Below are 14,741 nucleotides of genomic sequence, written 5' to 3' on the forward strand. Positions count from 1 at the left end.
GGAATCCACCCACCAACTGCATTGTCTGGCAAGCTATACAATTACGAGAGTCTGGTCATTCTTGACTAACAGTTCTGTAGAACTTGCTTCGCAAAGCCACTTGGTTTGAGTATTACGGGCCAATAGAACCTTCGTTCCAGAATCCCCCCGAAATACTCCGTATGCATCTTGGTAAATACTCATGTTGACTTGAAGTACCCCTGCTTATAATACCATTACGCTTCAGATCACTGCATCGAAATGATGAGGCAGAATATCATGTGCAATGCCGACGTGACGATGATCACATGGGACTGGGTGGAAGGACACAAGAGCCCCTACCCCAACTTCAACACCCGGCATCAGTGCAGGAATTTGAAAAGATCTTGGATTGGGATAACAAGCATGCTGTTCATATCAGTAAATCAGAGTTCTCTCGACTCGAAGACACGGTTGATATCGCCTCACCCTTTCCAATCTGATGCACTATGATGTATAAGGAATATTGCACCTGCCTACTATTCACTATATACATAACTTACGAGGACGGCGATATCGATGATTGAGCTTGGCAGAATTATTGTATCATTGATTAAAGTATGGGACTCATGTAAATTGAAAATATTGCTGTCTTAGACTTCCTAGGGCAATACTTCCAATGACAATAAATAGGATTTCCTTTTTCAAAATATCGCCTCAGCTGGGGGTGATCATGAGATTCGTGGAGTACTGTGCAGAATGCACTGAGTCGTGGATCAGAGAACTTGACGAGGAGGGAAGGTTTCACTATGGCATAATGATCAGCCCATCAACATCAGCTTCGACGAATCATAAGGATAACAAACCAGAATTCGTAAGTACTTAGCTGACTCTACATAGCCTCCCCTAGCCAAGGAGATGATACTTATCACTTAGCCTGGTGACTCAGCCCGTCTAGATAGCTTCTCGTTTGAAGTCTTATAGATGTTCAAGCACGACTAGCTCAGCAACCAGCTCCTTGTATATTCTGCACTTATATCGGCATTCGAGGGCCAAGGTCAACTTTCAAACAAGCCACGTCCGACATGTTCACCTTCCACCGGACAATGTGACCATCTCCGACAAGCAAATATGTCCTTAGAGCTTAACATTGGGCACGGGTATAGTATATTCTCGCTGTGAGGCAGGCTTGCAAGGACTCAGGCTTTCAGCTGACTCGACGAGGTTCGGAAGTAAGCCAAGGATAGTCTTCAACCAGAACGGCAGCAGAACAGAAGCCTGGCAGTGTATTTCATAATTCTACGCATCAAACTCGTTCGGGCGTTTAGAGGGGCAGTTCCGGTCTTCCTGGACCTGACGGTGGTATGTGCATTAGGTCGAAAATAGGGGCCCGACTCAGGGGCATACATAAGAACAAGTAGACTTCAGCAGTTCCAGATTTAAAGCCTCAACTATTATGACAATAAGAAAGTATACCTTATTATACAGGCTGACGTCAAAAATCAAGTCCCCATGGATCGTATCGTAAGGAAGAAACGAAAGTGGTGGAAGAAACGTGGACGGGTGCAGAGAGGGATAGAATACGTTATAAGTCAAATACCAGCCTTCGGGGTTATTGAACGTCTTTCGCAGGAGCTAGCGTTGATGGGTCGTGTGTCGGTGCATTGGAATCTGACGTACCCTCTCCGCCAGCTGTTGTACCTTCTGCGGAAGTAGAACCACCCTCTCCAACAACACCACCTGCCTCATCTTCGCTCTTACCCCACGACAAGCTAGACATACTCATCCCATAACTGCCTCCGCTCGTAGAAGCATCCGATCTCTCGCTCATCCGGCTAGGCACACGCCCTGCGTCCTCTTTCCCACTCGTCCCGCCCCCCATAGCACTCTTGCGTCCATCCGATCGAAGACTCCCTCGACTGGGCACGCGCAGGCTTTCAGGCCGCTTTAGAATCGCATCTGCCAATATACTATTCTGCCATATGTCCTCTTGGTCCTCTTCTGCTTCGCTGATAACGATGCCTTCGCCAATATTCTCCTCAGTAGAGGAAGATTCGGAACCGCGTCGTCGTCGCCTTCCACGCGATGGCGATGACCCTACTGAAGAAGACGTATCGGGGGTATATTGATCTTTTCCTCCGCCTGCACTTCCATTCCTCACGCTGCTTCCCGGACTCATGGTCATTCTGAGACCCGAGAAAAATAAGGGCGACATTCCTGTACCGCCATAAGCGCCTGGAAAGCCGGGGTATGGGTGGTAGGATGATGCAAGAAGTGCTTGAACGTGTGCGGGTGGATTGTGGCTGAAAGTTGGGGGAAGGCCGTTGTGCGAGAGACTGGGGCTGTGAGGATGCAGGCGTGGGGAAGGGGATGGGGGAGACGAGAAAGATGAGGAGGACTGTGCGGGAGATTGTGCTTGAGCTTGCGCCTGGGTTTGCAAGGTTGTAAGAACGGAATATGCGGCCTGAAGCTGCTGCATGAGATGATGGACTTGGGCCTGTAGCTGGGGATCATGGTGAGTATATGATAATGACGAAGACCGTCACACGACGGGACGCTCAGGGAAGAGTGAATACTCACCTCGGCTTCTCTCCTCCTCCAAGCCATTGCATCCTCATTCCATCGCCACTTTAACTCTTCGTTCTCTTTTCCCAAGTGTTCAGCCTCTGCACGGGCCTTCTCTTCTCGTAGTCTCGCAGCCTCAAGTGCACCACGCATGGATGCGAGCTGTGTTTGAGCACTCAATGGGCCAGCAGGCGAACCTATGTGTGCAGTATGAACAGATACCCCTGGTGGGGGCGTCGAGCCTCGCGAAGCACTTGGTATTGGGGGGCCAGCCGCTTTCTTTCCGTTCATGATTGGACTTTCAATTGTGTTCAAATGGGTATGTGTGTGATCATTAGGAGACGCTTGAAGAGGGTTCAAAGTGGGAAATGTAAAATGTGGAAGTGTTGGCGAAGGAGCAGGTTGTGGGGAAGAGCCGGAGGGAGATGGCGGTAGTCCAATAGTCGATCCCGGATTTGGGTACAAGGGGGAACTGGATGCGGATGCAGAGTTGGATACCGTGATTCGTGCCGGAGGAATGGAGTGAGAGGCTGATGAGGATGCCAAGAGGGCACTGTGCGAGATAGAGGTCGAAATCGCGCAACTCCCATTGGACTTATCAGCTCCACGCTGCTTAGGCGTTAACCGTGGAGGCTTAGTGAGAGCGTCTGCTGTGTATGCCTGTGATTGTCCATCCCAATCCAACGCGTGGGTAGATGTGGATGCGTGGAGTGGCATAGACTGAGATTGAGAGTAGGAAGTGAATGAGGATATACGTTCATGACTATCATGATCTTCTGACAATGGCGCTGTGGAGGTGGTTGGAGAAGATAATTCTGGAATGGAGGGAGCGGGATCATCGTGACAGGGGCTGCTGGCAGGTTGTACATTGTCGACCGTGTCATGCAGCTGCGTATGCTCAGAACGTGAAGTGCGCATGGCGGAGTTATGGGACGTGACTGTATTGTGACGCGAAACGGATGCTGGTTCAGAACTGGATGCCGTCATGCAAGCAGGTAGGGAACGGTCCTCATGTGGTTCACCCGCCGGGGGTGATTCTGCGCTCAGAGGGGATACCAGATGTTCTTCAGGGAGATCCGAAGCAGGTGAAGCTAAAGACGAAGTGGATGGCGCGACTGGCACGATATTATCGCTACTTGAGGAGGATTTGGACTCTATCTCAAGAGCCGGTGATTCGCTACGACTGTGAGCGGGTAGTTTAGACTGAGTGGCCTTTGGGGTAGACTTTGTCTTCTTCCCGCCCTTAATAATCTCCTTATACGGGACTTTTCCTCTTCTGCGTCGCTCCTTGGACCGGGAAGCCTTCTGCTCGAGCTCTGTGGTGGCTGAAGTGGCTGCTTCCGGAGTGCCCGGTTTCTCTGGGACAGTCATATCGAACTCACCAGGAGTACTGTGACTAGCAATATGAAAAGTTGAAAGAGCGGCGGTGAGGATGGAATGAGCTTGCTGGGAGTCGGGATTGTCGTTCACGGGATAGTTGTCCACGTACTTTGCCCGCCAGAGCAAGATGGAGGCAACAGCGAGGGCGAGTGAAGAGAAGGTGAGAAAGAAGAGTCTGTTGTCGTCAGCGAGCAGCCAGTTGTGTGCTTGCTCTCGCTCACCATCGTCCATAACGACGACGAACAACAAAGTGTCCAAGTCCTACAACTTCACCACAAACTTTCTCATTTTCAGTCTCCGATTACGGTATATAAATAATACTACTCCATTTTATTATTATCTCGTGTCCTCCCCCATATACTACTTACACGTATCCTGCCGCCGCCCCCAATTCTACATGCATGCATACCTACTCAACGTTATCGATCGATATCCGCATTATTATCGCACTTGTGCAGCAGCAAGCAAGTCCGAAATCGCACGGTGATTGTCCTGGAGATCTCCCAGCCTATTATGGAAAGTACTCGGAAAGTTTAAAGCTTAACTGTCTTCTTCAGGTCAAAACAGAAGCTTTAAAGGCTTCAAAGCCGTCATATGATCACCTGGAAGAATTGGACATGGCCCTCGAGCATCTGACTACTTTTCTCATGCGTTACCTACATAGCATATGGCACATCAATGTACCCAGCGGAAATGCCTAACTACTGGATCACATGCGGAGCGGAAACAAACTGGCCCACGAGTCCACCTTGGTGCTTCCACCTCATGTCTCCAAGGTTTCGTATGGTTGCTGCATCGCTGATACGTTAACCCCGTCGCTACTATGAAGTTGAATGCTCCCCTCAGGGCCCTCATGCTTGTGAATTACGGTGCCGGTATCGTCCCACCTTTCAAGCACGAGGACGTCACGTGTTAAGAACCTCCAAGCGTTTTCTATGGATATCGACCTCTCAAGTTGTTTATCTCAATGAGGCTTGAGCATCCTATCGTACTTTGGCAGCCCCGATGACTCGCTGAATTGCTTTACCTCTTTAACGCAGACAGAGTATCGTGGAACATGACGGTTATGATCGCGACTCACATTAGTCGTGGTATCTCATGGCTAAGCTCTACCGGATCCTAGAATCTCTTGCATCTGACCTCATGGTTTATGTACATGTTACATACATCGTGCATGCATTGAACTTTCCTAATTAACGCCGAAAGTTTCTCAGGTTATGACGATCCTGACTGCGAGGTGACCACCAGGTGCGTACTTTTGGGGCTAGCATCAAGAAATTCCCCGAGTGCATACCAGCCGAGCATGGGGGCCACTCTGGAATGGAAGTCGGGTGTCCTTGGTTGCTTATCAGGCCAGTTTACTCATGTTCCTTGTGGTTTGCAGGGATTCGCAGTGCCTCATCACTGGCACTGCTTTCACATCTGGTGGTTTTGATGGGAGGATGCGCTGAGCGTCTCAAGTACATAACCTTCGTACTCCACCACCCGACTGGGATTAGATGCTATCTAGTTCTCGTGGGTCAGTAAACCGTTGGGAGAGACTCGTCATGACATTCGAAGATTACAAGGAAGTCTGACCACAAGCCCAGATTATGATTTTATCCTCGATAGCGACATGAACTGTCAGGTAGATACCGTTTCATCATCTTTAACGTTCCTTTTGTTGAATATTACCTGTCTCTTTCAGACACGGTACGAACCTGATTGTGAGCTGTGATACATGAAGTCTGCGTGGATGCTGGTTTTTTTCCATTACAACTCGCAATTAGGTTTGGATTTGTACTGTGCCTTGGTCTGAAAAGTGGCGGATGCCATCCCGAGAATCTGTCAGAACTTTGTTAGGGCACGATGACGTGCGTCCACGCCACTCGGTTGGGTATAATTCATAATGAAAAAACCCGCATCATGAACAATCGCGCTTGATACGCTTAAGGACCGCCAAGGCAATGATTTTATCACCATCGGCTATTGGTAGGATGAAGATAACTCGTTGTCGTCAAATGATGATACTGGACCTTTCAGTCCAATTTGATGAGCCATAGATTGCATGGGCTAAACAACGAGTGAAGGGTTTGGGTAACACTATGGTGCAAGTCAGGGAATCTAAATAATTATTGCGAGTACATATTATTGCGATGGGATGTTTAGTGCGACGAAGAACTTGATGCCCCGCCTGCCTCTTCCTTCTGAGCTTGTTGCGCCAGTAACCGCCTTGGGATTAATAATAAGGCAAGGGCATTTGACTACAAGGATAGAGACGCACTGTCTGGCAGCCAAAATCATCTGTGCTTTCCTCTCCTGCAAACTGGCCTCGCGCTTCTCTGACGTGTCCTCCCAGTTCGCTTTGCCAAAGGCAAGATCGTCATCCGGTGATAAAGTGGAAGTCGTCACTCTGTCTTGTAGCTTGTAACGAGCTATAAGGTTCTCTTTCGGGGTCGGTGCTAAACCTGTTGTCTGTCCTTGGGGAACTTGCCGCGCTTGTGGAGGAGCCTCTGTGCGAGGATAAACAGTGAAATATGCTGGAGGAGGCTATAAAAGAGAATACTCGAATACATGGCATTGATATCGTGTGAGATATGGGCCGCACCGCATCAAGATATCCACGCTCTAGGATTTTATTCGAGGTGATCTCGACGCTTCCTGTCCTTAGCAAGTCGTAGCGGATATTATCTCTATGACATAATCATTGAAGAATTCTGCAGTTGATATGAATGAACATACTGTGGTATGGTCGGAAACATGGAATGTATCTGGTCGACCTGCGGGGAGGGATTCAGCATGATAATTCAGCATAAGAGTTCCAGCTTAACCATTTCCTGCGTCACATTCTTCGGCCTGAAGCCAAGAGTTGAAGACGCCGACCTCCTAGTACTGGAATGGTCGTTGGCTGTCGTAGGAACTCGTCAGCATATTAGATGACTCGATGACTCGTCACTTACATGAAGTCGCCCATCGGAAAATGATGACGATGACTGCAAAAGCGACGATAGCGTTTACGACCTCGCTCATTGAAAGAAACCACTAGAGTTGCCTGAAACTACTGACACGAATCTTTGAAACGGATTGAAGTGAAAGCTGGCACTGCCAGTGAGTGGCAGTGTTCGTTTTTCCATAGGATTCCGGACCGAACCGGCTAATATAACGCATCCTTTTCCACAGCAAAAAATAACTTGCAAGGCCGGATAAGTCAGGATATCTGGAAAAATTCACGATTAGCTAACGTAAATTCTGTAAAGGGGGTTCGTCTGAGATTCGTTCTATAAAAAAAAAGGAATCCTAAAAAGTCACGTGACGCCTTATTCTAGCCCAAGATGAACTCGAGAATTGCCGCCTGGTGGCAGTACTAGTACTATCTACAGTCTATGAGAAATGCTAAGTAAAACTAGAGCGGAAACACGAGAAAATACACTCGTAAAACATAGGCAAGCATATGTGAACGAAAATGATAGATTTGAGGGAGCTTGCATGTAAATTTACAAGTACGTGGCACCGGGCACATCCGCAGGGAGGGAGCCTGCCCAGAAGTTCGGAATTTACAAAATTTACAAAATTTACCGTGTATTTCTCACTGTCCCGCACTTTCCTCACTTTACTGACTCAAAATCACACTTTACTGGACTTTACATTAATGTATTGCACTCACACTCCCTTATCTCTACCTTCTCCTTCTCTCCCTCGAACTCATCCTACACAGCTGCCATAAACAGGTGCGGCTGTGTTCCAGTCACGTGACAGAGCTTTCCTCCGCTCTGAACCTTCTTCGTCACTGTCGTGCACAACGCTGGAGGTGAATGCTGCCAACAACGCAACAACAACTCCCCTGGAGAAGAAATACTGTATGTCATTTTTTTTCCTCATGCTTCTCAGTACTCACATTATACAGGGCCTCTGGACTACTGCACTTCCACTCGCACCACCCATTGGAGGGTAACTTCAAGATGAAGGCCACTGCTGGTGACACTCACTTGGGTGGTGAGGATTTCGACAACCGTCTCGTCAACCACTTCGCGCAAGAATTCAAGCGCAAGCACAAGAAGGGTGAGTCTATCTTCTAACCTAGTTATTTACTCCGGTGCTTAATGACATCGATGCAGATCTTTCCTCCAACCCTCATGCTCTCCGTCGTCTACGGGCTGCTTGCGAGCGTGCTAAGCGTACTTTGTCGTCGGCTACACAGACTTCCATTGAAATCGACTCCCTCTTCGAGGGTATCGACTTCTACACTTCCCTCACTCGTGCCCATTTCAAAGAGCTGTGCGCGGACCTGTTCCGCAGCACGCTCGAACTCGTCAAGAAGGTTCTCCGGGATTCCAAGATCGACAAGGCCAATGTCCACGAAATTTTTCTTGTCGGTGGTTCTACTCGTATTCCCCGTATCGTCAAGCTCGTGTCCGACTTCTTCAATGGCAAGGAGCCCAACAAGAGCATCAACCCTGATGAGGCTGTTGCATACGGCGCTGTCATTCAGGCTGCCATCCTTTCTGGCGACACCTCTGAGAAGACCCAAGATCTCCTGCTTCTCGATGTCTCTCCTCTATTGCTCGGTATTGAGACCGCCGGTGGTGTCATGACCGCTCTCATCGAGCGCAACACCACCGTCCCCACTGAGACAGTCTCAATATACTTGGGCAGCCAGCCTGATGTCTTGACCAAGGCTGCTGCTTTCAGCAGCGGTCAGCTGACATCAGCTGGCCCCTCTCTGGCTGCCCCCTTTTCAAGAATTTCTACTTCTGCACTACCATCACAGCTCAGCATGGGCATCCAAGGGCTATGGGAGGTGAGCGAAATAAATCCATGGCGGTATTGACTTTGACTGGTACTGATGCCATCTGCAGCGCGTTAGCACATCCGCCGACAACCGAACACTTAAAGAGCTCGCACTGTCAGAACTGAAGACCGAATACATTGGTGGCAACCCCATAGTCAAATTGTTCAGGATCGGGATTGATGCTAGGTACGGTGCTACTCTTCTTTCACATGTCTGCAGTGAACTGACTTGTGTTGTTAGCGCATGGATGCACGGCATATGTGCCGTCTTTCAGATGAACCATGCAGGAGCTGGCAAATCACCGGAACTCCGAACACTGTTTTTTCGGCTGGGCGTACTACTAAAGCTTCCCCTGCATGTGGTCTTTGTCTTCGATGGCCTGAGCCGCCTGCCAGACAAGGGTCGAACAATCAGACACAGCCCCCACTGGCTCACCCGCGACTTCCAGCGCATGCTGGAGTTGTTTGGCTTTCAGTGGACCGAGGTAAGTTTTGCTCACCTCACCTCATGAGACTGTTGTCTCACCACTCCCCAGGCCCCGAGTGAAGCCGAAGCCGAATTGGCTGCCATGAACACCCATGGTGTTATTGACGCTGTGATGACCGAGGACAGTGATGTTCTGATCTTCGGAGCTGTGTGCATAATTAGAACGTATGCCGTCATGTTTTTCTCATGCTTTTGCCATTGATTTGTCGCAGTGCGAAGAACGACAAGGACTATCTCAATGTTCAAGTGTATACGGAGGATGGTCTCGAGCATGGTGCCTCCTTGACCCGAGGAGATCGGCTGCTCATTGCCCTCCTGGTGGGCGGAGACTATGATAGAGGGGTGCCTGGTTGTGGAATTGAGATTGCTCACAAGGTTGCTATGTGCAGCAGAATTGGCGAGAATATGCTCTGCGCATTCCTGTCTATGCTGCCGGAGGAGTTCTCTGAGCGTGCGGAGGACCTCGTCGATGAACTACGCACTATGCTCACCAATGACCCCTACCATGACCTCAAGCGTCGGTATAAGGCTGTCGCAGATTGTATCCCATGCGATTTTCCACATCGTGCAGTGATCGACAAATATGTCCATCCTCCGACATCTTTTTCAGCCGCAGAGAATGTGCTACTGGACGTGTCGTCCTCCCAGCCACATCTTGCAGACCTTGCAGACTTCTGCAGGCTGCAGTTGGGCTGGGACGATGATGCCATCATTGACAAGATGCACGGGAGTGTGTGGGAGGGTGCATGTCTCCGCACCATATGCAAGGTAGGCGGCACATGTGGTTCAATTTTTATAGACTCTAACTCATGTTTTAGTTGCCCCGTCAGCATGCGGACCACACAGACCGCCGGCCGGTGTTCAAAATAATTGCTCGTGGAACGTTGATGGCATTGCGGCATGATATCGCTATTTATAATATCAAAGTCGATGGTTGGTGGTTGGCACACAACACCCTAGGCAACTCAGCTCAAGGGAAATTCTCTCCCTCGTACATGCGTCTTCCGGCAACAATACTGGATCATATGGCTCCCCAAGTAGTGCAGCAGTATATTAGTGCCTAGTGCAATCAATTGTCGTCTCCTAATCTAAATAGTGTGAAATGTGAAATGTGAAATTGTCATTAACTAGTTAGAGGCCCCTGACAATGATCTCCGTCCCGAAATTTTGAACTACCTTTGTGCCACACTCACTCGTTCGTGTTCACAAAGTATGGCACGACTCAAGAAGGATTCCGCGAAAGCCCCCCAGCTGCCAGACACTGCTCAGAAGAAAGCTGGGCGAAAGACGAGATCAGCTGCTGCGAAGACAGCTTTAGCAGACGTCCAAAAGTGTAAGGAACATGGAATAAAAACTCACCTTCAGGCAAATAACACAAGGATGAACTATGCTGGGCATGTTCGGCGTGGACGGGAATGGTTGGCAAGCCATTTCGAAACCCCGAGCTGTTCTGCTGTCAGCGAGACTTGGAGGGGTGACACGTCTGAAAACTCACTCGTTCTGTTGCCTGCAACTGCCGAAATACATGCCGACAATGACGTGTATGAGGACCCGGCCTTCAAATATGCATTTGAGAGCATCCCGAACAGATGCTCTGACAAAGCACTGGCGCTCTTCATGTCCCTGAAAGGGTTCCATGAGAACCTCAGCAAAACTACTGTCGAGAGCATCCGTTCGGCATTTAAGAAGCTGTGGGAGCTATCGTGAGTATTATCGTACACAAATTAGAGCATACGAGCACTGACTTACATTTTAGAGATGGTGATACCTATCGTGGCAAATGGCACTTCAATGAGGCGAAGCAGCGCTGGGAAGGAAACCCTGCTGATTCTGCAGACATTTATGATGTGCTGTCATCCATCAAGCATAAGGCAAGTGCCGAGGGAGGAGATCGCACTCACTCAATGGCAATGACGAAGGACTACATGGATCGGGCATTCCGATGGCACCAGGCTGTGTGTCCACTCGAGATTGCACTACAGATGATTCAGAAGGTGATGAGTGGTGCTCGGCCTTCGGATATGCACCTGGACTTGGAAATGAGGACAAAACTTACTCGCCATCTTGAACAAGTCACGTTCGCATCGAACGGATGGACGTTATGGACAAGGTGAGATCTGATTAGCTTTTCCGCAGCACGTGCGCGATCTAACTTGCCCGCAGGTGTTTTGAGCTTGTAAAGTTGCAAAGAAAGGATATCTCACTTGATACCACTATTTTGGATGGGGTGCTCGGCGTGTACCTTGCAAACGAGACACTCACGCTGAGTAAATGCACATCATACTTCGAGATCTTTCTCGCTCACCGGAAAGGATGGCAAAAGAAGGTGGACAAGGGCCAATGGGAAGCAGATCTGAGATGTGAGTTGCTCACATTAAATCGAAGCCGGATGACTAAATGACCTCACCACTGGCAGCAAATCACTACAAGATTTATCCACGCCCCAACATGCCAGCCTGCGACAATTTCTTCTGGATGTTAGTTTGGATCAAGTGGCTTGAATCATTTCACTACGGGCGAACTCTCCAGCCGAACGACTTCATTTTTCCTGCGATGAGTGCAAATGGTGTTGTGCATCCTGGACAGCCAATCTCTCACGATACGGTACAAAAATGGATCAATGAGTCAACCGCTGGCGCTGGCATCCGTGGTAACTTCTCAACTCACTGCTTTCGTCGGGGAGGTGCGCAATATTGGTTCATGTTTGCTCCAGTGGGCCAGCGGTGGACACTCGCTAAAGTTCGTTGGTGGGGGGGATGGGCTGATGGCGAGCAGGTATGTCTCATATTCTTATGACTGACACTTGACTGATGCAGCATTTTTTTCTCATTGTGTCTATTTTCAGCGTGATACACTCGTTCGCTACCTCCTCGACGAACTACATGCATATGAGACTGACTACAGTGATGCCCTTGCCCCCATCTCCCGCGGTGCTGATGCCTCCCTTGCTGGCGAACATGCTCTCGCCAGACCAGCATCGACAGAAGAGCTTCGCATGGTGCACGCATCCGTTTCAGCAGATGTCAACTCCCTTCGCAATGACATGCGCTCCCTAACGAGTGTTGTAGCACAGGCTGCCTGCACCACAGTAATCGCTCTCCAGCGTCTCGATTCAGGCCCCCGCTTCACCAACGTCTCTGAGTGTGCCTCCCGCACACCAACTCCACCTGTCAGAGACATATGTGCGAGAGCCGAACAGCCGGTTTTACCCAGGCCCGTCGTCAGCAACACTCTCCCTACCACCGAGCCATCCATCCGCACCTCGTCACAACAACTCTGCACCACGCTGCCCATCAGCATCACTCGGGCTTCAAGTACCCAGAAACTCCCAACACCTGGCCTTGTGATCCCTCGGGTCCCAGTCTCTCTCGTCCCAACGGAACCACCAGCCCGAAGCACAACTCCTGGAAGGAGATTGTCGAACACTGGCTTGTTGGCGATCGAGACCGAGGACTGACAACGCCACTGAAGGACTGGCCAAGGCACTGGTACCAAGGTGCAAATAGACGGTTTGCATCAAAGTACCACCAACGTGCAACAATCGCGCTAGAGTTCATTAATCAGTAAGTCCCTGCGCTGGTATCTACACTGCCGGCACTGCTAACCCTCTGTTTCGGCTCCAGGTACGAGTCGAACGAGGCACGCTTCCTCGCAGCCTATCCAGAGGCCGAGCTAGGGCACACGCAACTTCTGAAGGCTGTGAACAAGGCACGCGCTGCACGAGGGGACCGTATCTCTCGCAACAAGTGATACCGGTCCCGTTTTTACTACATACTATCATTGCCTTTCAGTGCTTTCACTGCTTCGCTACGATGTTTCACTGCTTTGGCTGACTCTGTACATTCCACACTCACTGCCTACTACTTAGTAGCATACTACTGATACTCTACCTTACCACTCGCCGTCGCTAATCATGCCCGCACCCCACTCGCGTTTGTTCCGTCCTGCCAGCGCATTTGTTGAAACGCTCTGTTTTTTTCAACCAAAACTCACGCCTGTCACACAAACGGTCATGTGCCAGCGAGGTCAGCGAATCCCGCCTCGAAAAGGGAATTGATCGTGGTCACGTGCTCTCGCTTGGTGTTTTGGCTGAGCGCCACCGTAAATTTTCGACATAAGTACTCCGCGACTAACGCTCCCACCGCGACTTCGTTATTACTGTAGACTACATTAAGTTTCCAGTCCTCCATTGTGCCTGAATTTCAGAGCAATATGATTGAAAGAGAGTGACGTAGGTGAACAATAGTATGCAAGTGTTTCAGGCTGAGGTACGACTGGTACCATACGAGCTGGGGATGACAGCTGGGACAAGAGACTGGCAAATGCGTAAATTAATATGTATATCAAGTTTCGGGACTAACTTGGGTGCAGGCTATCATGGTGAATGCGCTGGCTGGTGATGGTTCAATCTACATACAGGAATGATATTAGCGTCAGGTATACTTTCTGATGCATGATGTAGCTATGTCTAGGATGGTGGTGTGCGATCACTAATCTTCCCAGACGTTTACCATCTCCGATTGATGCGTCATGACAGCGAGTCTTTCTTCACAGTATTCATTCGCGGATATACGAACTGGAGAGAGAAAGATTATATCAGCGGGGAATTTCGTGGGAGACGATGGAAACTCACCCCTTCGTTATATTCATGCATGACTTCAGCTGCAAGAATGGCACGGTCCTTCACAAGCCCCTCATAAGCCTGCACGAGAAGGCTAGTTTGAACCCCCACGGCACCCATCACAGCCGTCATAAGTATCCAATTTGTAGGACCCGTAGAATCCAAATAAGAGCATGAACAGGGGAATAAATGCTCAGAAGCACGCGCTCAAGCTGCCTGGAGTCCAGACCTCAAGTGTTGAATCTGATCTGCAGGGGCACCTCGGGCAGGTGAGGACGATGAAGGTGTGGCAGTGGAGATACCAAGCAGGAATTTCCAGAAGGAAATAAAAACAGTTCCATAGGAAAAGTATAACGGCTTTTATCACGCGGAGTATGCGCGTTTTGAAGGAGGCTATCGGAGAAGGCTCATCGGGTCGCACACGTACGGGAGAGGTTACAAACGTGGTGTGAGGCGAAGACACGGGGTCTCCCTTGGTTCGACGATGAAGGCGATATGTTTTGCTTTGCGTAAATAGGTGCATTGCATTCAAAATTGAGGTAACCAATAGAACACCCGTCATCGGAATGGTCTGCAAGAATATGTAAGGACAAGTGAGTTTCGTATCGAGCGTAGCTTACCCAGTCAAACCAGCTTTGCTGGCTACGTTCCCAGTACAAGTCTTCCCAACCGATGTCTGAGTCAGCTGTGGCGCGTATGAGATACACGCAGACAAAGGTGCAGCAGGTGCATGGTGGACCCAATGAGCCACCCTGTGGTCTTTGGAGCCGGCATGGGGAGGTTGTGAGGAATAATGAGATCTCGAACATAATCTGTGAAGGTAGCGCTGTGATTCTTGCAATTACAGGCGCATTGATAACTTGTCGATCAACTTGAAACAATAATGACCGACCTCTCAACCATGCCTTTCTTTTTCACAACCTTCTTTGGTATTGGCCCTGCTCCCATCCGGAACGGTGCTCA

At 49.6% G+C, this 14,741-nt stretch overlaps 8 protein-coding genes across 8 annotated transcripts; 5 read left to right on the top strand and 3 right to left on the bottom strand.

The window, feature by feature from the left end:
* Nucleotides 1-375, top strand: EDB91DRAFT_1297460 (uncharacterized protein; the record flags this gene model as incomplete). The annotated part of the gene is made up of 3 exons (XM_041324933.1): nucleotides 1-28; nucleotides 81-171; nucleotides 227-375. Coding segments are annotated over 3 exons (268 nt in total), but the record flags the coding sequence as incomplete, so codon positions are not given.
* An 885-nt stretch (nucleotides 376-1,260) lies between these two features.
* On the bottom strand, nucleotides 1,261-4,228 carry EDB91DRAFT_1185472 (uncharacterized protein). Its single transcript, XM_041320485.1, has 2 exons — nucleotides 2,539-4,228; nucleotides 1,261-2,461 (listed from the first exon to the last, which is right to left on the bottom strand). The coding sequence occupies exons 1-2, from the start codon at nucleotides 4,132-4,134 to the stop codon at nucleotides 1,571-1,573; spliced, it is 2,487 nt and encodes an 828-aa protein (XP_041168445.1). The 5' UTR covers nucleotides 4,135-4,228; the 3' UTR covers nucleotides 1,261-1,570.
* Nucleotides 4,229-4,876: 648 nt separating this feature from the next.
* On the top strand, nucleotides 4,877-5,760 carry EDB91DRAFT_1185475 (uncharacterized protein). Its single transcript, XM_041320486.1, has 3 exons — nucleotides 4,877-5,422; nucleotides 5,493-5,530; nucleotides 5,591-5,760. Exons 1-3 carry the CDS (start codon nucleotides 5,224-5,226, stop codon nucleotides 5,618-5,620), a joined length of 267 nt encoding a protein of 88 aa, XP_041168446.1. The 5' UTR covers nucleotides 4,877-5,223; the 3' UTR covers nucleotides 5,621-5,760.
* A 58-nt stretch (nucleotides 5,761-5,818) lies between these two features.
* EDB91DRAFT_1185478 (uncharacterized protein) lies at nucleotides 5,819-7,073 on the bottom strand. The gene is made up of 7 exons (XM_041320487.1): nucleotides 6,843-7,073; nucleotides 6,714-6,790; nucleotides 6,625-6,662; nucleotides 6,491-6,575; nucleotides 6,167-6,432; nucleotides 5,941-6,114; nucleotides 5,819-5,912 (listed from the first exon to the last, which is right to left on the bottom strand). Exons 1-6 carry the CDS (start codon nucleotides 6,910-6,912, stop codon nucleotides 6,048-6,050), a joined length of 603 nt encoding a protein of 200 aa, XP_041168447.1. The 5' UTR covers nucleotides 6,913-7,073; the 3' UTR covers nucleotides 5,819-5,912; nucleotides 5,941-6,047.
* A 386-nt stretch (nucleotides 7,074-7,459) lies between these two features.
* On the top strand, nucleotides 7,460-8,710 carry EDB91DRAFT_1232147 (Hsp70 protein-domain-containing protein; the record flags this gene model as incomplete). Its single annotated transcript, XM_041321066.1, has 3 exons — nucleotides 7,460-7,739; nucleotides 7,787-7,941; nucleotides 7,998-8,710. Exons 2-3 carry the CDS (start codon nucleotides 7,842-7,844, stop codon nucleotides 8,708-8,710), a joined length of 813 nt encoding a protein of 270 aa, XP_041168448.1. The 5' UTR covers nucleotides 7,460-7,739; nucleotides 7,787-7,841.
* A 199-nt stretch (nucleotides 8,711-8,909) lies between these two features.
* EDB91DRAFT_1066653 (PIN domain-like protein) lies at nucleotides 8,910-10,027 on the top strand (the record flags this gene model as incomplete). Its single annotated transcript, XM_041314819.1, has 3 exons — nucleotides 8,910-9,155; nucleotides 9,207-9,322; nucleotides 9,370-10,027. Coding segments are annotated over 3 exons (1,020 nt in total), but the record flags the coding sequence as incomplete, so codon positions are not given.
* A 342-nt stretch (nucleotides 10,028-10,369) lies between these two features.
* On the top strand, nucleotides 10,370-12,907 carry EDB91DRAFT_1066652 (uncharacterized protein; the record flags this gene model as incomplete). Its single annotated transcript, XM_041314818.1, has 7 exons — nucleotides 10,370-10,860; nucleotides 10,914-11,267; nucleotides 11,321-11,517; nucleotides 11,574-11,932; nucleotides 12,003-12,245; nucleotides 12,332-12,720; nucleotides 12,781-12,907. The coding sequence occupies 7 exons, from the start codon at nucleotides 10,370-10,372 to the stop codon at nucleotides 12,905-12,907; spliced, it is 2,160 nt and encodes a 719-aa protein (XP_041168450.1).
* A 361-nt stretch (nucleotides 12,908-13,268) lies between these two features.
* Nucleotides 13,269-14,576, bottom strand: EDB91DRAFT_1185485 (uncharacterized protein; the record flags this gene model as incomplete). Its single annotated transcript, XM_041320488.1, has 7 exons — nucleotides 13,269-13,459; nucleotides 13,519-13,671; nucleotides 13,710-13,733; nucleotides 13,791-13,970; nucleotides 14,008-14,349; nucleotides 14,399-14,463; nucleotides 14,486-14,576. Coding segments are annotated over 6 exons (726 nt in total), but the record flags the coding sequence as incomplete, so codon positions are not given.
* Nucleotides 14,577-14,741: the final 165 nt, after the last annotated feature.

This window comes from Suillus paluster (assembly GCF_016628075.1).
Source record: "Suillus paluster strain FC165 chromosome Unknown EDB91scaffold_493, whole genome shotgun sequence".
In the NCBI taxonomy this organism is placed as follows: Eukaryota; Fungi; Basidiomycota; class Agaricomycetes; order Boletales; family Suillaceae; genus Suillus; species Suillus paluster.